Source organism: Scyliorhinus torazame, chromosome 15 (genome assembly GCF_047496885.1).
Source record: "Scyliorhinus torazame isolate Kashiwa2021f chromosome 15, sScyTor2.1, whole genome shotgun sequence".
Lineage (NCBI taxonomy): Eukaryota > Metazoa > Chordata > Chondrichthyes > Carcharhiniformes > Scyliorhinidae > Scyliorhinus > Scyliorhinus torazame.
The window spans coordinates 124313210-124334039 of record NC_092721.1 but is presented as its reverse complement, the minus strand read 5'-3'; the positions used below and the strand labels follow the sequence as shown (position 1 = coordinate 124334039).

The 20830-nt window shown below is 48.8% G+C and overlaps 1 protein-coding gene across 1 annotated transcript in view; it reads left to right on the top strand.

Moving 5' to 3' along the window:
* The window catches only part of uxs1 (UDP-glucuronate decarboxylase 1), a 158111-nt gene extending 146347 nt beyond the window's left edge, over window positions 1-11764 (top strand). Inside the window, exons 14-15 of the mRNA XM_072476675.1 lie at window positions 475-578; window positions 10757-11764. Of these exons, the coding sequence (XP_072332776.1) occupies window positions 475-578; window positions 10757-10888 (236 nt within the window). The 3' untranslated portion in view covers window positions 10889-11764. The remainder of the gene's footprint in view (window positions 1-474; window positions 579-10756) is intronic.
* The last annotated feature ends 9066 nt before the right edge of the window (window positions 11765-20830 follow it).

Here is a 20830-nt window from a genome sequence, read left to right as displayed (position 1 = left end):
ATAATGTTCTACTATAGAAAGCCAGGCCTGTTCCTCTTCCCCCATCCACCAAACATAGCCACATACCTCCCCTATGGCAGAAGCATTTATCAACAGTTTTTGAAGTCTATGATACCACTGATTCCTTAAAACTGGGATGCACTGTGGAAAGCAAATGATAGAGGAGGAATGCGTATCTCTCAGTGATTATACTCGTAATACCAATGCTACCAAGAGAACTGTGCTTAACATTCTATCATTCCCAATGTTTCTACAGACATACAAATTTGGAGCAGGTGAAGGCAATTTGGCCCTCCTTTAAATTCTGACAAAGAACCAAAGAACTCAAATCATTGACTCTGCTTTCCCTCCTTACAGGTGCTGTCGGACCTGCTGAGTTTTTCTAATCTCTGTTCTTGTAAAAGTTATGTCAGTTGGCTTTTTCTTATATCTGTTTAGAATTTTGCTATAAACAACATTTCTTCAATCCAACAGGGAGCAAAAGTGACATTCTGTCTCTTCCAGAAGCACAAGATGATCCACAACGAAGAAATCCAGATATCAGTAAAGCTAAGCTATTGTTGGGATGGGAACCTGTGGTAAGGACACATTGAATTCTCAATATGTGCATTGGGATGGATTCTCAATATCTAAATTGGGATGGGATGCTAAATTACATAGCATCAAGCTATCAAGATAAATGTTTTCTTTATCAAATGTGATTCCATCGACTGGGTAAAATGCTCCAAATCGTATTTTACTAGATTAGCCACTGCACCTCCCGCCTTCTCCCAAGAATATATGAAATAGTATAGTGTAGGGCAGGTGATGAATTAGGATATTAAGAGGTACATGCAATAAGGGTAATACAGTAATTGTGGGCTTTAATCTTCATTCAGACTGGGTAAACCAAATTTGCATTAATAATATAGATAATGAGTTCATGAAATGTATACAAGGTAGTTTTATAGATTAGTATGTCAAGGACCCAACTAGGAAATGGAATATTTTGGATCTAGTTTTGTGCAATGAGAACAGGTCAATCAATCTTATAGAAAAAGGGTCTTTAGGGAAGAATGACTATTTTAGGAAAATGCAGAAACATTGAATATTTTATTTTGATCTTTGTTTTATGGTAGAAGAATCAAAAAACATTCTGGAAATAATGGGAAATCAAGGGTTTAGCAAGAATGAGCATTGAAAGAAATAAGACTGGAGCAATTAATGGGACCTGACAGGGTTTTAAAACATCATTGCAGAGAAAGTGGATACATTGGGCGCGATTCTCCTGCCGTGTTGCGCTCAAGTGAGAGCACAACGCGGCCGGAGAATCTCAGGAGAGCCCTCCAATGAGCCTCCCGACAGCCTCCGCACCTCACGAGATTCACCAAAGTCCAGCGAGACGTTGGAGTTGGAACTCCGCCCCAAATGAGCGTGACCAAACGCCACTCCCGGAAGGTCATAAACCTACTTACAACCTACCTGCCCGGGATCCACTTGCCTCCCTTGATTCTCCAGCCTCCCACGGAGGTTGCAGCCGGACGGCGATCAGTGCTGGCCCGCACAAACGTGGACCAGTTGGAACAGCACCCGGGGGGGTTCCCGGGCCATCTGAGACCCCGGGGGGGTCAGGGTAAGTGCAGGGCAGCTCCCTGGCCCTCCCTCTGGAACGTGGGCATCTTGGTACTGCCAGGTTGCCTTGATGGCACTGCCAAGATTGCAGGAGCACTGCCTGGGTTGCATTGCCAGGGGCGAGGGGGATCATGCCCATGAAATGAGGGTGAAGGGAGGGTTTGAAGGGTGGTGAGTGAAGAGCAGGTAAGTAGGGGCCTCCGGGAGGAGTGATGTGTGGGGGTCTTAGAAGGGAGGGGGTGCTATAAGGGGGATTTGGGGGGGGGGGAGGGAGAGCCTGAAGAGGGGGGGACCCCAAAGTGGTGCATCCTCACTTGGGGGGGGGGGGGGGGGGGGGGGGGGGGGGTAGTGTCCATGGGTGAGGGGTGTGGAGGCCCTACAAGCTCACTTAGAGTTCGGGGCACCCTTTGAAAATGGCGTGCTGATCTCTGCGTTCAGCTCCCCAGTGCTAAAAAAAATTCTGTGTGGGCTAAACCGTAGAGAAACTCCCCAGGATCCAAAAAAGTGACTTATGTGTCATTGAATAGCGGTGGGGAACTCCTTGAAAGCCCCACCACAAATTAACTTAGAAATTTTTTGGAAGAATTGCACCCATTGGTTTTGATCTTGTAAGTATTCCTTAGATCCGAGAACAATTCCAAAGGATTGAAAGGATGCAAACATAACCCTGTAATTTGAAAAAGGAGAAGAAAGAAAACTGAATTACAGTCCAATTAGCCTAACATCAGTAGGAGGCAAAAAAATGGAATTTTATTAGGCATATAGTATGGGGGAACTTAAATAAGCATGATATATGAAGTAGTGTCTGCACAGAACATTGAAAGGGAAATTATGTTTGACAAATTTGTTTGCATTTTTTGAGGATACAACTAGTAGAATGCCTAAAGTGTATTTCAATTTTCAAAACCATTCAATAAGGTAGAATTATAGAATGGTTGCAGCAAAATTGGGTGACACGGTAGCACAGTGGTTAGCACTGTTGCTTCACAATGCCAGGGACCGGGGTTCGATTCTCGGCTTGGGTTACTGCCTGCGAGGAGTCCGTACGCTCTCCCGTGTCTGCGTGGGTTTCCTCCAGATGCTCCGGTTTCCTCCCACAAGTCCTGAAAGACGTGCTGTTAGGTGAATTGGACATTTACCTCAGTGTACCCGAACAGGCACCAGAGTGTGGCGACTAGGGGATTTTCAAAGTAACTTCATTGCAGTGTTAATGTAAGCCTACTTGTGACATTAATAAAGATTATTATGTTGGCTCTCTGACTGCCATTCTCTTACCCTTTCCCTGTATTTCTGCAATGATGTCCTTTTCAGATAATGATTCCCTTTTGACTGCCATGATCGAACCTACCTCCACCACACAAGGCAGTGCATTCCAGATCCTAAGCACTTACTGAGAAAAATGTTTTTCTTCATTGCTTCATTTGCAATTACCTTAATTTTGTGCCCTCTAGTTCTAGATCCTTCTACCAATGGGAACAGTTTCTCTCTATTTTATCTCTGCCCCTTCATGACTTTGAATATCTCTATCAAACCTCCTCACGACTTTCTATTCTCCCAGGAGACAGTCCCAGCTTCTCCAGTCTACCTACAAAACTGAAGTTCCTAATCCCTGCAATCTTTCTCATAAATCTTTTCTGCAGCCTCTCTAATCCCTTCACGTCCTCCTCAAAGTGTGGTACCCAGAATTGGAAACAGTTCTCCAGTTGAGGCTGAAACATTGTTTTATACACGTTTGTCACAACTTCTTTGCCCTTATTTATAAAACCCACATATGCTTTATTAACCACACTCTCAATCAGCCCTGCCACCTTCATTAGTTTATGCATATACCCCAGGGTCCCTCTGCTCCTGCACCTCCTTTAGAATTTATTTATTTTTATTCTTACATGGGATGTGGGCATTGCTGGCTAGGCCAACGTTTATTGACCATCCCTAATTGCCCTTTAGGGATACATAATGGCATAGTGGTAATGTCACTGAACTAGTAATCCAGAGGTCCAGGCTAATGGTCTGAGGTCACGGGTTCAAATCCCACGACAGCAGCTGGTGAAATTTAGATTCAATTCGTAAATTTGGACTTAAAAGCTAGTCGCAGTAACAGTGACATGAAACCATTGTCAGTTGTAAAAAATGATCTGGTTTTGGACTTCCGGGTGCGGCGATGACCAGCTAGGTCGCACGTTTTGGCAGCTCTCGGTGGAACGGACTTTTGGGCTCTTGATAGGAGCCCCAATGGCAATTTTAACGGCAAAAAACACTGTGCTGTAATCCAGAAGGGAATCCCCCCTGGACACGGATGGAAAAAAGAGAGGAAAGTGGCCGGATTGCGGTGGATCGTCTAGAGCAGCGGCCGGGAAGGCAGGCACAAAGCAAGATGGTGTCAGAAGGAGGCAGTTTAATATGGGGCCCTGACCAACAAGAGTTCCTGCGGCGTTGCGTGGAAGAATTCCAAAAGGAGATGAAGAAGGAGCTGTTGGCCCCGATATTACAAGCGATTGAGGGGCTAAAGGAGGAGCAAAAGACCCAGGACCAGGAGCTTCGGGTCGTGAAGGCAAAGGCTGCTGAGAATGAGGACAACATACAGGGCCTGGTGGTGAAAACGGAGATGCACGAGGCACAACACAAAAGCTGTGGAAAGGCTGGAGGTGCTGGAGAATAATGCGAGGAGGAAGAATTTAAGGATTCTTGGTCTTCCCAAAGGTGTAGAAGGGGCGGACGTCGGGGCATATGTGAGCACGATGCTGCACTCGTTAATGGGATCGGAGGCCCCGACGGGTCCGCTGGAGGTGGAGGGAGCCTATCGAGTTATGGCGCGAAGACCGAGGCTGGAGAAATTCTCGAGCCATAGTGGTGAGATTTCTCCGCTATAAGGACAGAGAGATGGTCCTCCGATGGGCAAAGAAAACTCGGAGCAGTAGGTGGGAGAACGCGGTGATCCGCGTATATCAAGATTGGAGTGCAGAGGTGGCGAGTAGGAGGGCAAGCTTTAATGCGGCCAAGGCGGTGCTGCACAAACGGAAGATTACATTTGGAATGCTGCAACCGGCAAGACTGTGGGGTCACACATCAAGGGAAACACCACTACTTCGAAACGGCAGATGAGGCGTGGACATTTATTGTCGAGGAGAAATTGGAGTGAGCGGGCCATAAAAAGAACGTTTGGGACAAAGTGGGGGGGTGAATATGTGGGATGAAGTGGGGAAAAGAGGAAGAGATGACTTCCGAAGTTGTTAATCCTGCGACCCTGTTCTCTCTTCCCCATGTCGTGGGGGAGGGAGGATGAGGAGCTGAGGGCGCCGGCCATTGGGGGCGGGGCCAAAAGGGAAGCGCGGGCTTTGTTCCCGCGCTATAGTAATCACGGCGGGAACAGGGAAGCAGGAAGGAGGGGGCCTCGCACAGTGTGAGCCGAGGTCACGGGGGGAAGCCGAGGTCGGCCAGAGTTTGCTGACTTCTGGGAGCAAAATGGGGGGTGCAATTACGCTAGTTTGGGATCTAGCGGGGGGGGTGGAGAGCTGGTATGGGGGGGGGGGGGGGGGCGCCGCTTGGGGTGATACGGCTACGTGGGAACCGGGTGAGGAGCTGGATTGAAAAAGGAGATGGCTAGTCGTCAGGGGGGGTGGGGGGGGGTAAAAGAGCCCCCTAACCCGGTTGATCACGTGGAATGTGAGAGGGCTGAACGGGCCGATTAAGAGGGCACAGGTACTCGCACACCTAAAGAAACTTAAGGCAGATGTGGTTATGGTTCAGGAGACGCATCTGAAGCTGATAGACCAGGTCAGACTATGCAAAGGATGGGTGGGGCAGGTGTTTCATTCGGGGCTCGACGCAAAAAACAGGGGGGTGGCCATACTAGTGGGGAAGCGGGTAATGTTTGAGGCAAAGACTATAGTGGCAGATAGTGGGGGCAGATACGTGATGGTGAGTGGCAAATTACAAGGGGAGGCGGTGGTATTAGTGAACGTGTATGCCCCGATGGGATGATGCCAACTTTATGAGGCGTATGTTAGGACGAATCCCGGACCTAGAAGTGGGGAAGTTGGTAATGGGTGGAGATTTTAATACGGTGCTGGACCCAGGGCTGGACAGATCGAGGTCCAGGACCGGAAGGAGGCCGGCTGCAGCTAGGGTGCTTAAGGACTTTATGGAGCAGATGGGAGGAGTAGACCCCTGGAGATTTAGTAGACCTAGGAGTAAGGAGTTTTCGTTTTTCTCCTATGTCCACAAAGTTTATTCACGAATAGATTTTTTTGTTTTGGGAAGGGCACTGATCCCAAAGGTGACGGGGACGGAGTACACGGCTATAGCCATTTCGGATCATGCTCCACATTGGGTGGACCTGGAGATAGGGGAAGAAAAACAACAGCGTCCACCCTGGAGAATGGACATGGGATTATTGGCAGATGAGGGGGGGTGTTTAAGGGTGAGGGGGTGTATTGAAAGGTACTTGGAACTCAATGATAATGGGGAGGTACAGGTGGGAGTGGTCTGGGAGGCGCTGAAGGCAGTGGTTAGAGGGGAGCTGATATCTATTAGGGCACATAAAGGAAAGCAGGAGGGTAGGGAAAGGGAGCAGTTGTTGAAAGAACTTCTGAGGGTGGACAGACAATCGGAGGAGGGACTGTACAGGGAAAGGCAAAGGCTACATGTAGAATTTGACTTGTTGACTACGGGTAATGCAGAGGCACAATGGAGGAAGGCACAGGGTGTACAGTACGAATACGGGGAGAAGGCGAGCAGGTTGCTGGCCCACCAACTGAGGAAAAGGGGAGCAGCGAGGGAGATAGGGGGGGTGAGAGATGAGGAGGGAGAGATGGAGCGGGGAGCGGAGAGAGTGAATGGAGTGTTCAAGGCATTTTACGAAAGATTATATGAAGCTCAGCCCCCGGATGGGAAGGAGAGAATGATGTGCTTTCTGGATCAGCTGGAATTTCCTAAGGTGGAGGAGCAGGAGAGGGTGGGACTGGGAGCACAGATTGAGACGGAGGAAGTGGTGAAAGGGATTGGGAGCATGCAGGCGGGGAAGGCCCCGGGACCAGACGGATTCCCAGTTGAATTCTATAGGAAATATATGGACCTGCTGGCCCTGCTACTGATGAGAACCTTTAATAAGGCGAGGGAAAGGGGGCAGCTGCCCCCGACTATGTCAGAGGCAACGATATCGCTCCTCCTAAAGAAGGAAAAAGACCCGCTGCAATGCGGGTCCTACAGGCCCATTTCCCTCCTGAATGTGGACGCTAAGATTCTGGCCAAGGTAATGGCAATGAGGATAGAGGATTGTGCCCCGGGGGTGGTTCATGAGGACCAAACTGGGTTTGTGAAGGGGAGACAGCTGAATACAAATATACGGAGGCTGCTAGGGGTAATGATGATGCCCCCACTAGAGGGGGAAGCGGAGATAGTGGTGGCGATGGATGCCGAGAAAGCATTCGAAGGAGTGGAGTGGGATTATTTGTGGGAGGTGCTGAGGAGATTTGGTTTTGGGGATGGGTATATCAGGTGGGTACAGTTGCTGTATAGGGCCCCGATGGCGAGCGTGGTCACGAATGGACGGGGGTCTGACTATTTTCGGCTCCATAGAGAGACGAGACAGGGATGTCCTCTGTCCCCGTTATTGTTTGCACTGGCGATTGAACCCCTGGCCATAGCATTGAGGGGTTCCAGGAAGTGGAGGGGAGTACTCGGGGGAGAAGAACACCGGGTATCTCTGTATGCGGATGATTTGTTGCTATATGTGGCGGACCCGGCGTAGGGGATGCCAGAGATAATGCGGATACTTGGGGAGTTTGGGGATTTTTCAGGGTATAAACTGAACATGGGGAAAAGTGAGTTGTTTGTGGTGCATCCAGGGGAGCAGAGCAGAGAGATAGAGGATTTACCGTTGAGGAAGGTAACAAGGGACTTCCGGTACTTGGGGATCCAGATAGCCAAGAATTGGGGTACATTACACAGGCTTAATTTAACGCGGTTGGTGGAACAGATGGAGGAGGACTTTGAGATGGGACATAGTGTCCCTGTCATTGGCAGGTAGGGTGCAGGCGGTTAAAATGGTGGTCCTCCCGAGATTCCTTTTTGTGTTTCAGTGGTGATCACGAAGGCTTTTTTCAAAAGAATCGAGAAGAGTACTATGAGTTTTGTGTGGGTTGGGAAGACCCCGAGAGTGAGGAGGGGATTCTTGCAGCGTAGTAGGGACAGGGGGAGGCTGGCACTACCGAGCCTAAGTGAGTACTACTGGGCCGCCAATGTTTCAATGGTGTGTAAGTGGATGGGAGAAGGGGAGGGAGCGGCGTGGAAGAGATTGGAGAGGGCGTCCTGCAGGGGGACTAGCCTATAAGCAATGGTGACGGCACCGTTGCCGTTCTCACCAAAGAAATACACCACAAGCCCGGTGGTGGTGGCTACATTGAAAATTTGGGGGCAGTGGAGACGGCATAGGGGAAGGACGGGAGCTTCGGTGCGGTCCCCGATAAGAAACAATCATAGGCTTGTTCCGGGGAGAATGGATGGGGGATTTGGAGCATGGCAACGAGCTGGGGTAGTACAACTGAGAGATCTGTTTGTAGATGGGACGTTTGCGAGTCTGGGAGCGCTGACGGAAAAATATGGGTTGCCCCAAGGGAATGCATTTTGGTACATGCAATTGAGGGCTTTTGCGAGGCAACAGGTGAGAGAATTCCCGCAGCTCCCGACGCAGGAGGTGCAGGATAGAGTGATCTCAGAGACATGGGTGGGGGATGGTAAGGTGTCGGACATATACAGGGAAATGAGGGACGAGGGGGAGATCATGGTAGATGAGCTGAAAGGGAAATGGGAAGAAGAACTGGGAGAGGAGATTGAGGAGGGCTGTGGGCTGATGCCCTACGTAGGGTAAACTCATCGTCCTCGTGTGCCAGGCTAAGCCTGATACAATTCAAGGTGTTACACAGGGCGCATATGACTGGAGCACGGCTTAGTAAATTTTTGGGGGTAGAGGATAGGTGTGCGAGATGCTCGAGAGGCCCAGCGAATCACACCCACATGTTCTGGTCATGCCCGGCACTACAGGGGTTCTGGGTGGGGGTGGCAAAGGTGCTTTCGAAGGTGGTGGGGGTTCGGGTCGAACCAAGCTGGGGGTTGGCTATATTTGGGGTTGCAGAAGAGCCGGGAGTGCAGGAGGCGAGAGACGCTGATGTTTTGGCCTTTGCGTCCCTAGTAGCCCGGCGCAGGATATTATTAATGTGGAAGGAAGCCAAACCCCCGGGTGTGGAGACCTGGATAAACGACATGGCGGGGTTTATAAAGTTAGAACGGATTAAGTTCGTGTTAAGGGGTTCGGCTCAGGGGTTCACCAGGCGGTGGCAACCGTTCGTCGATTACCTCACAGAAAGATAGAGGGAATGGAAAAGAAGTAGACAACAGCAGCAACCCAGGGGGGAGGGGAGGGGGGGGGGGGAGGGGTAGGAATCGAACGGACTCTCAGAGATGTTATTGTATATGTATAATATGTATAGGTAATTGTATATTGGATTGTTGGATTATATTTTTGGAGAGTATTCATTTTGGACAAGGCAGTTGCCATTCAGTTTTGTTTTTGTTTATATATTATTTATTTATTTGTTTAAAACTGGCCACTGTTATTTATATTGCTTTATTGTTGTGTAAAAGAAACACTACGTACTGTTATATTTGGCCAAAAATCTTGAATAAAATATATATATATATTTTTTTAATGATCTGGTTTGGCTAATGTCCTTGAGGGATGGAAATCCACTTACGACTCCAGGCCCACAGCAATATGGTTAACTCTCTGAATGCTCACTGAAATGGCCTAGCTAGCCACTCATTTGTAACAAACTGCTACAAAGTCTAGAATTGTACCTTTCATTTTAAATTGTGTCTCTACATTCTTCCAACAAAAAGGAATCAATTCACACTTCTCTGCATTAAATTTCATCTGCCATTTGTCCACCTATATACATGCATGCAAATTAGAAACCAGAGTAAGTCACTCTCACTCAGCCCTTCAAGGCTGCTCCATTATGGTTGATCTAATTGTAATCTCAGCACCAAATTTCTGCCTATCCCCGATAACCTTTCACCCCCTTCCACCATCCTTTCTATGCCATTTGAAGTTTAACACTATCCTCCTCACAGTTCACAATACTCCCAAATTTCGTGTTTGTCTGCAGATTTTAAAATTGTGCCCTGTGACGAAGGTCCAAGTCATTAACATGTCAGGAAGTGCAAGGCTCCCAACATCGACCCCTGGGATTCTCCACTACAAACTCTCCAGTCTACAAAACAACCATTCACCACCCCTCTCTGGATTTGTCACGCAGTTAATTTTGTATCCATGGGGATACATGAGGAGAGATTGAGTCAATTTGGCCTATATTTCCTAGAATTTGGAAGAATGAAAGGTGACCTAATTGAAACATAAAATTCATACAAAGATATGACAGGGTAGATGCTAAGAAAATGTTTCCCTTGGCTGAGAATTCTAGAACCCAGACTCCCATGCTGGGTCTCTCCACTGCTCACCCCCGGTAGTGGAGATTCGATGCGGTGGAGAATCTTGCATCAGGCAAAAGATGGGATTGCCGCCCGCACCAATCCCGTTGCAATGCTCTGGTCCCCCACTAGGGGCAGCATCGAGATTCACACCCCATGCCGGCGGGAGGATGCAGATGGGTCATTTGAACCAATTTACATCCTAATAATGAAATGAACTCCAGATTCTCCATGCCTCTGTGATGCTCTGGCCCTTTCCAGTGGGATTCGGGCAGACATGGATTGGTGCAAGTATATGCTAGCTTAACTCTGACGTGGCGGACCTCACGATGGACCAAGGGGATAAGTATTTAACATAGGTGCCCCCATAGCCCACAAGAGGACCCCTCCCCCCACCCCATCAGGCAATCTTGCAGACCCCAGCGCCCCCCCAATCAGAAACTCACTCACCACAGACACCCCTACCACCACCACAAACCACCCTGTGCCATTCTGATAAAATGTTTACTTCCCTCAGTGGCATTCAATGCAATAGGTATGTGGCTTTGATGATGTATGTTTAAAACATATTTCTGGGGCTTCATTATGAAGCATATATATAGAAGAAATATTTCATTGGCTATTTTTAACTTGCCTCCCGCTTTCTTTTTCTAAATAGGTTCCTCTGGAAGAAGGCCTAAACAAGACAATTGACTACTTCCGTAAAGAACTAGAATATCAAGCAAATAATCAATACATACCCAAACCAAAACCTGCAAAAACAAAGAAAGGCAGACTCAGACATACCTAATGCACTAGGGCAAAGCAAGCCTTCAACGTCACAGGGAATGAAATGAAAACTTGGCTTTTGAAGAACCTCTGAAAAAAACAATGTTAAAGTTGAACTGGAATTTGTTCTTTGAGCTTGCTTCTACAGATGGATGTGCCTAAAAAAGTTCACATTTTTCCATGCACTTTTTAATCTGTTTTATTTAAAGTAGCATAGTAATGTTGAGTGGCTGTTTTGTATTTTTGCTTTGATTTATTATATTTGTCATGATACTGTTACTCATTGCTGTGAAGGATTTCTTCATGAACCATTTTACATCAACAGAAGTGTTGAAAATGGGATTATTTATAATAAATGGTACTACTTAGTTTTGTCATTAATGTCTGCAATAACCTTCAGCCAGGCTAACAGTGTTGTCAGGTGAGTAACAGTGACATCTGATAATTGATCTGCTATGTAAATTGTTCCTCAGCTACAAAATGTTGCTCATTGGTTTTTAAGAGAGTTGTAAAATTGTTGTTTTGAAATTAGGAAATATATTTCTTTTTGTAAAAATCTATTTGTTATATAAGATTTTTTTAAGGAAGGTAATAATTGCTTGAATTACTGCTGCATTGTGTGTGTGCTTGGAGGGGGTAGTGTATAACCAGGTATGTGTTTTAATTGTGCTTTAATAAAGTTTTGGTGGGGATATCATTTAAAAAAACTATTTTTACATCATTGAGGAATACATAGAAGAATTGTCTTTCAGGCACTCAGTTATTCAAATGAGATATATATATATATGTATAAAACTCCCTAAAACAACTATCAAAATTAGATTTTTGTCCTTTTACTTACTTTGTTAAATAGCTTCTGAATTTAAACAAAAAAATAAAAACCCAATGATGAATGTGTCATTTTTCGCATTCCTTCAACCAGTAAGGAAGGGTAGGAACTCTTTTAATCCCACGGAGAAAAAAGCATCAACAGGTTCACTGGCTAAGGAATTTACAGCCACTCCATGGTGATTCAGAGCACAATTGTAATCTTGTAATATACTGCTGAATTGCATAGACTTGAGAGGCTCCAGTTTTGTTTTTGGTCTATGCTGAGTTAGATCACTTCCGCAACTGGACAGGGCAATGTCTAAGGCCTGGGGATGAAAATGAATTGGTCAAGCTTCCCACTCCTGCTCACCAGCCTGCAGCGGTATGAATGTCTCATGGTGGAGGGGAGCAAGATTCAGCTCTGTTGTTGAGCCCTTCAAAAGTCAAATATCCTGCTGATGTTCACTTTTCAGATTACACTTGCCACTTGGGGAAAACTACTAACTGGGTACAGCTGTTACTCAAGCATGAGTCGTGACTTTCAGGACAAGGAATTATGAAAAGGCCTACTGAGCTGCGTACCTGGAATGTTTCTCTTGTCTTGTAGTTTGAGAGGGAGAAGCTGGAATCGGGGGCGGGATTCTCTGACCCCCCGCCGGGTCGGAGAATCGGCGGGGGCTGGCGTGAAACCCGCCCCCGCCGGTTGCCGAATTCTCCGGCACTGGATATTCGGCGGGGGTGGGAATCGCGCCCGTTGGCGCCACCCCCCCCCCCCCAGCGGTTCTCCGGCCCGCGATGGGCCGAAGTCACGCTGCTGGAATGCCTGTCCCGCCGGCGTGGATTAAACCACCTTTTGAACGGCGGGTCAAGGCGGCGCGAGTGGGCTGCGCGGGGCGATCTGGCCCCGGGATGTGCCCCCAGGGTGGCCTGGCCCGCAATCGCGGCCCACCGATCCCCGGGCAGGCCTGTGCCGTGGGGGCACTCTTTTCCTTCCACCTTCGCCATGGTCTCCACTATGGCGGAGGCAGAAGAGACCCCCTCCACTGCGCATGCGCGGGGATGCCGTGAGCAGTCGCTGACGCTCCCGCGCATGCACTGCACGGCAAAGTCATTTCCACGCCAGCTGGCGGGGCACCAAAGGCCTTTCCCGCCAGCTTGCGGGGCGGAAATCAGTCCGGCGCGGGCCTAGCCCCTCGAGATGCGGAGAATTCCGCACCTTTGTGGCACGCGATGCCGGACTGATTCGCGCTGTTTTTGGTGCCGGTCGGCGGACATCGCGCCGATTGCGGAGAATCCCGCCCCTGATGTCACGGTATTACAATTAAATAGGGGTAACTACAGAGACATGAGGGAGGGGCTGGCCAGAGTTGACTGGAAAGGGAGCCTAGCAGGGAAGACAGTGGAACAGCAATGGCAGGGGTTTTGGGGGATTATTCGGGAGGCAGAACAGAAAGGAGGAGGAAACATGCTTAGTGGAGGACAAGGCATCCATGGCTGACGAGGGAAGTCAAGTACAGCATAAAAAGAAAAAGCATACAAAGTGGCCAGGATTGGTGGGAAGCCTTCAAAAGCGAGCAGAGAACAACTAAAAAAGCAATAAGGGGGAGAAGATGAAATATAAGTGTAAACTAGCTAGTAATATAAAAGAAGATAGGAAGTTTTTTTTCAATATTCAAAAGGTAGAGAGGCAGAAATGGACATTGGACCATTGGAAAATGAGGCTGAAGAAGTAATAGTGTCAGAGGAACTGAATAGTTACTTTGCATCAGTCTTCATGGTGGAAGACACCAGTGGGATGCCAGAGCTCCAGGAGAATCAGGGGGCACGGGTGAGTAGTAGCCATCACTAACAAGGTAGTTCTGGGGAAACTGGAAGGTGGATAAATCACCTGGACCGGATGGACTACACCCCAGGGTTCTAATAGAGATAGCTCAGGAGATTGTGGAGGCATTGGTGATGATCTTTCAGGAATCACTGGAGGCAGGGAGGGTCCCAGAGGACTGAAAAGTGGCTAATGTAACACCCCTGTTTAAGAAGGGAGGGAGGCAGAAGATGGGAAATTATAGGCTGGTTAGCTACTTCGGTCATTGGTAAGACTTTAGAGTCCATCATTAAAGATGAAATTGCAGAGTACTTGGAAATGCATGATAAAATAGGACTGAGGAAGTGCATGATAAAATAGGACTGAGTCAGCATAGCTTCATCAAGGGGAGGTCATGCCTGACAAATCTGTTCGAGATCTTTGAGGAGGTAACAAGGAAGTTAGACAAAGGAGAACCAGTGGATGTGATTTATTTAGATTTCCAGAAGACCTTTGACAAGGTGCCGCATAGGAGACTGTTAAACAAGTTAAGAGCCCATGTTAAGGGTAAGATCCTGGTATGGATAGAGGATTGGCTGACTGGCAGAAGGCAGAGAGTGGGGATAAAGGGGTCTTTTTCAGGATGGCAGTCGGTGACTAGTGGTGTGCCTCAGTGGTTGGTGCTGGGACCACAACGTTTCCACAATATACATTAATGATCTGGAAGAGGGAACTGAAAGGCACTGTTGCTAAGTTTTCAGATGATACAAAGATATGTAGAGGGACAGGTAGTATTCAAGCAGGGGGCTGCAGAACGGCTTGGACAGGCTAGGAGAGTGGACAAAGAAATGGCAGATGGAATACAATGGAAAAGTGAGGTTATGCACTTTGGAAGGAGGAATGGAGGCATAGACTTCTAAATGGGGAAATGCTCAGGATATCAGAAGCACAAAGGGGCTTCAGAGTACTTGTTCAAGGTTCTCTTAAGGTTTTTTAAAAATATATTTTTATTAGGGTATTTGCAAGTTTGTATAATAATAACAATAACCGACATCAACATGGTACAATAAACATTTCCACCCCCATCACAATCTTCACACACCCCAACCATAAAGCAACAGTCCGGCCCTCCCTTCCTGCTCTTCCCCCCCCCCCCCCCCCCCCCCCCCCCCCTTTGGAATTCTACTTCTGCTGACATTTTACTTTTCCCTGAGAAAGTCGACGAATGGCTGCCACCTCCGGGTGAACCCAACCATTGACCCTCTTAAGGGAAACTTTATTTTCTTGAGACTGAGAAACCCAGCCATGTCACTAACCCAAATTTCAACACTCGGGAGCTTTGAGAGTCCCTCCACATTAATAAGATCCGTCTCTGGGCTACCAGGGAGGCAAAGGCCAAGACGCGGCCTCTTTCGCCCCCTGCGCTCCCGGCTCTTCCGACACGCCAAAGATCGCCACCTCCGGACTCAGCACCACATGTGTTTTGAGTACCATGGACATTGCCTTAGCAAAACCCACTAAGTTTCGGGCATGCCCAAAATATATGGACATCATTTGCTGGGCTTCCCGCGCACATCGCACACCTGTCTACCCCAAAACACTTCCTCATCCGGGCCACCGTCATGTGTGCCCGGTGGAGTACCTCGAATTGTATCAGGCTGAGCCTGGCACATGATGAGGATGTATTAACCCTGCTTAGGGCATCCGCCCACAGACCCGCCTCTATCTCTCCCCCTAGCTTGTGTTCCCACTTGCCCTTAAGCTCCTCCACCGGAGTTTCCTCCGCATCCAAAAGTTCCTGATAAATATCTGATACCTTCCCCTCTCCCACCCAGGTACTGGAGACTACTCTGTCCTGTATCCCCTGTGGCAGCAGCAGCGGGAAGGCCGGAACCTGTTTTCTCAAGAAGTCTCGCACCTGCAAATACCTAAAACCATTCCCTGCTGGCAATTCAAATTTATCCTCCAAGGCTTTCAAGCTGGGAAAGCTCCCATCTATAAATAGATCCCCCATCCTCCTAATTCCTGCCCTTTGCCATCTCCGGAACCCAACATCCAGCCTACCCGGTGCAAACCGATGATTATTATAAATCGGGGTCCAAAACGATGCTCCCTTTACTCTCGTATCTCCTCCATTGCCCCCAGATTCTCAGAGCCGCCACCACCACCGGACTTGTGGAGTATCGGGCCAGCGAGAACGGAAGTGCCGATATCAATGCTCCTAAACTTATGTCTTTCCATGACACCGCCTCCATGCGCTCCCACACCGACCCCTCCCCCACTACTCACTTCCTAATGGCTATATTAGCCACCCAGTAGTAATTGCAAACGTTCGGCAGCGCCAACCCACCCTCCCTCCGCCTGTGCTCCAGCAGCACTTTCTTCACTTGTGGGGTTTACCCGCCCACACAAAACCTGCAATAACCTAATTCACCCGCTTGAAAAAGGCCCTTGGGATGAAGATGGGGAGGCACTGAAAGACAAACAGTAATCTCCGGAGGACTGTCATTTTCACACCTCCCCGCCAGTGATAGCGGGAGCATGTCCCATCTCTTAAAGTCCTCTTTCATTTGTTCTATGAGCCGGGATAGGTTTAACTTGTGCAGTGCCTCCCATTCCCGGACCACCTGGATTCCCAGATACCAAAAGTTCCTTCCCATCATTCTAAGCGGCAGCTCTCCCAGTCTCTTCTGCCCTCTTGCCTGGATCGCGAACATCTCGTTTTTCCCCATGTTCAATTTATCCCCCGAAAAATTACAAATTTCCTGAGGATCCGCACAACTTCCCTCATCCCCTCCAACGGGTCCGAAATATACAAGAGCAGGTCATCTGCGTAAAGCAAGACCCGGTGCTCCACCCCCCCCCCCCCCCCCCCCGAAGCAGCCCTTTCCAGTTGCTAGAGGCTCTTAACGCCATGGCCAGTTTAGCACAGGGCTAAATCGCTGGCTTTGAAAGCAGGCCAGCAGCACGGTTCAATTCCCGTACCAGCCTCCCCGAACTGGCGCTGGAATGTGGCAACTAGGGACTTTTCACAGTAACTTCATTTGGAGCTTGTGACAATAAGCGATTTTCATTTCATTTCATTCATTTAATTTCATTCATTTCAATGGCGCTATGGCCAGAGCAAACAGTAATGGGGAGAGGGGGCACCCGTGCCTCGTCCCTCGGTGTAGTTTAAAATACCCCAACCTCAGCCGATTCGTACGCAAACTCGCTACTGGTGCCTGATGGAGCAATCGCACCCAGTCAATGAAGCCCTCACCAAACCCAAACATTCCCAGCGCCTCCCACAGGTAATCCCACTCTACCTAATCAAAAGCCTTCTCCTATTCCATCACTACCACCACCTCCATCTCCCCTCCTTCTGAGGGCATCATAATAACATTTAAAAGCCTTTGAACATTGGCCTTGAGTTGCCTGCCCTTTACAAATCCCGTCTGATCTTCCCCTATCACCCCCGAGACACAAATTTTCTATCCTTGTGGCCAGTATCTTAGCCAACAGTTTGGCGTCCACATTTCACCGAGAAATCGGCCTGTATGACCCGCATTGCCCCGGATCCTCCCGTTTCAGGATCAATGAAATCGAGGCATGCAACATTGTTGGGGGGAGGACTCCCTTCTCTCTTGCTGCATTACATGTCCAAATGTCCTCACCAGCAATATGTCCTCAATATTCCTGAAAACGTCTTATAGAATTCCACCGGGTAGCTGTCAGGCCCCGAGGCCTTGCCCGACTGCATGCCCTCCAGCCCCTCAATTATTTCCTCAATTTCAATTGGTGCTCCCAGATCCACCAGATCCTCATCTACCCTCGGAAACCTCAACTGACCCAAAAACTGCCCCATCTCCTCCACCCCCGCCGGGGGTTCCGACTCATATAATTTGCTGTAAAAGTTCTTAAACAATTTATTCAGCCCCACTGGGTCCAGGACCGTATTCCCACCTCTACCTTTTACTCTCCCTGGCCGCTATCTTTGTCTGAGCTGGTGCGCTAACATTCTGCTAGCCTTTTCCCCATACTCATAAATCACCCCTCTTTCCTTCCTCAGCTGTTCCACCGCTTTCTCTGTAGTCAACAGCTCAAACACCGCCTGTAACCTCCGCCGCTCCCTCAGTAACGCCCGGGGCCTCCGAGTACCTCCTGTCCACCTGGAGTATTTCCTCAGCTAACCTATCCCTCCCATCCCGTTCCGCATTTTCTCTGTGGGCCCGTCTCGAGATTAATTCCCCTCTGACCACTGCCTTCAGTTTCCCAAACGGTTGCTGCAGAGACCTCCCCCATATCATTTGTTTCCAGGTAGTTATGGATGGACCTGTTCACCCGCCCACAGATCGCTTTGTCCACTAACAACCCCACATCCAGTCTCCATAGCGGGCGTTGCCCTCTCTCCCCACTAACCCGTAGATCCACCCAATGCAGAGCATGATCCAACACTGCGATAGCCGAGTACTCAGTATCCACCACCCCCGGTATTAGAGCCCTGATCAGAACAAAAAAGTCGATGCGAGAGTATACCTTGTGGTCATGGGAGAAAAAAGAAAACTCCTTCGCCCTTGGCCGTGCAAACCTCCATGGGTCTACTCCATCTGTTCCATAAACCCCTTCAATTCTTTTGCCGCAGCCGGCATCCATCTTGTCCTGGATTCTGACCTGTCCAATTCTAGATTAATTACTGTATTAAAATCTTCCCCATAATCAGGTTATGTGACTCTAAGTCTGGGATCTTAGCGAACACCCGCCTCATAAATTCCACATTGTCCCAATTTGGAGCATATACATTCACGAGTACCACCCACACCCCCTCCAGCTTCCCACTCACCATTATGTACTTACCCCCCATGTCTGGTACGATACTCCCTGCCTCGAATGCCACTCGTTTATTGATCAAGATCGCTACCCTCCTGCTCTTTGAGTCCAGCCCTGAGTGGAATACTTGGCCAACCCACCCCTTTCTCAATCTACTCTGGTCTGTAACCTTTAGGTGTGTCTCTTGTAACATTGCCACATCCGCCTTCAGCCCCCTCAAATGCGCAAACATGCGAACCCTCTTGACCGGCCCATTCAACCTTTTAACGTTCCATGTAATCAGCCTGGTCGGGGGGCTTCCCCTCCCCGCTGACTAGCCATCACCCTATTTAGGCCAGCCTCCAGCTTGCGCCCTTGGCCTCCTCGAGCCCCCCCTCGGGCATTCGCCATCCCCGACCTCTCATTTGTCCCCTAGTAACAGTTCCTTCCCTGTCAGCAGAGCAGCTCCACCTCCTGCTCCCTCCCCCCCTGGTAACAGCACTAGAAACCCAACCCCCCATCTCAAGCTCCAGCTTAACACCTACTCGCCCCCCACTGTGCTTCCATGAGTCAGCTAACTAAGCTGACTTGATAGCACCCACCCATGGCACCAAACCGTCTGTCTCCCTATTGTTCTCCCCCCTCTCCCCCCACTTGGACAAACATATTCAAAGCATCACATTCCCAGTAACAGACATCAGAAAAAAACTGAAAATACAGCCACAGAAAAAACAACCCCAGAAACCACCCCCCTCCAACCAGCTCCCAGTAAGACAAAGTTAACTTTAGCCATTGAAACAGCCCCTTATTGCATATAACACTACTTATTCAAACCAGCACAAAAGTGATTTTCAACAAATCGCCACTACAGTATTCTCCAAGAATTCAGTGTCTTTAGTTCACCTCCAGTCTTTTTTCCTCGATGAAAGTCCATACATCGTCTGGTGTTTCGAAGTAAAATTCCAGTTCCTCATATGTGACCCACAGACAGGCTGGGTACAACATCCCGAACTTCACTCCCTTCTTAAAGAGGGCCGTTTTTGCCTGATTAAACCCAGATCACCCCTTGGCAAAATCCATGTCCAGGTCTTGATAAATGCGCAGCTCACAATTTTCCCACTTGCTGCTCCGTTCTTTCTTGGCCCACCGCAGAACGTGTTCCTTGTCCAGAAATCGGTGTAAACGTACCACCATCGCCCTCGGCGGCTCGTTCGCTCAGGGCTTCTTCGGGAGGGCTCTATGCGCTCTATCCACTTCCAGGGGCTGAGGGAACGTTTCAGCCCCCATCAACTTCTCCAGCATGTTTGTCACATAGGCCCTCGCATCCGATCCCTCACTGCCTTCAGGGAGGTCGACGATTCTCAGATTCTGCCTCCTGTATCTGTTCTCCAGGTCCTCCAGCTTCTCCTGCATTCTTTTCTGGCGGTCATTCATCGTCTCCACCTTGGTCTCCAGCACGGTTATGTATTCCTCATGCTCGGACACCTTTTTCTCCACCTCTTGGATCGCACGTCCGTGGGTTTCTTGGTTGGGCACATTTGAAGGCCAAACGATTGTTTTAATCATCTTGATCAATCGAAGCCTTGATCGGGTCCAGCGTGTCCTTCTTAAGCTTGGTGAAGAAATCTTCAAAAAACTTCACCAGCTGCTCCGTCGACCAATGTGCCATCTCCCCACGGCCCTGCCTCTCCGCCATGCTTTCCCGCATTGTCAGATCTGCTCGATTCGTCCTTGTTGGACTTTGTCTTTCTCACACGGCCACTTCTGGTCCAATTCTCCATGCACCAGAGGGAGATTTCGCCTCACTGTCTCACTCGTCACCGAGATTTAAAAAGCGCGGGAGGAGAGAGCCGGGAGATTTAAAAAGCACGGGAGGAGAGAGCCGGGAGATTTAAAAAGCGCGGGAGGAGAGAGCCCAGACAGCGAAAACAGCACGTGAGGAGAGAGCCGGGAGATTTAAAAAGCGCGGGAGGAGAGAGCCGGGAGATTTAAAAAGCGCGGGAGGAGAGAGCCGGGAGATTTAAAAAGCACGGGAGGAAAGAGCCGGGAGATTTAAAAAGCGGGGGAGGAGAGAGCCCGGACAGCAAAAACAGCACGTGAGGAGAGAGCCGGGAGATTTAAAGAGCGCGGGAGGAGAGAGCCAGCAGATTTAAAAAGCGCGGGAGGAGAGAGCCGGGAGATTTAAAACAAGCGGTCCTAGATCTGGTCCTGTGTAATGAGGCAGGATTGATTAATGATCTCATAGTTCAGGATCCTCTTGGAAGGAGCGATCACAATATGGTGGAATTTAAAATACAGTTGGTGGATGACAAGATTAAATCAAACACTAGTGTTTTGTGCTTAAACAAAGGCGATTACAATGGGATGAGAGAAGAACTAGCTAAGGTAGACTGGGAGCAAAGACTTCATGGTGAAGCAGTTGAGGAACAGTGGAGAACCTTCCGAGCGACCTTTCACAGTGTTCAGAAAAGGTTCATACCGACAAAAAAGAAAGACGGTAGAAAGGGGAAAAATCGACCGTGGATATCTAAGGAGGTGAGGGAGAGTATCAAATTGAAGGAAAAA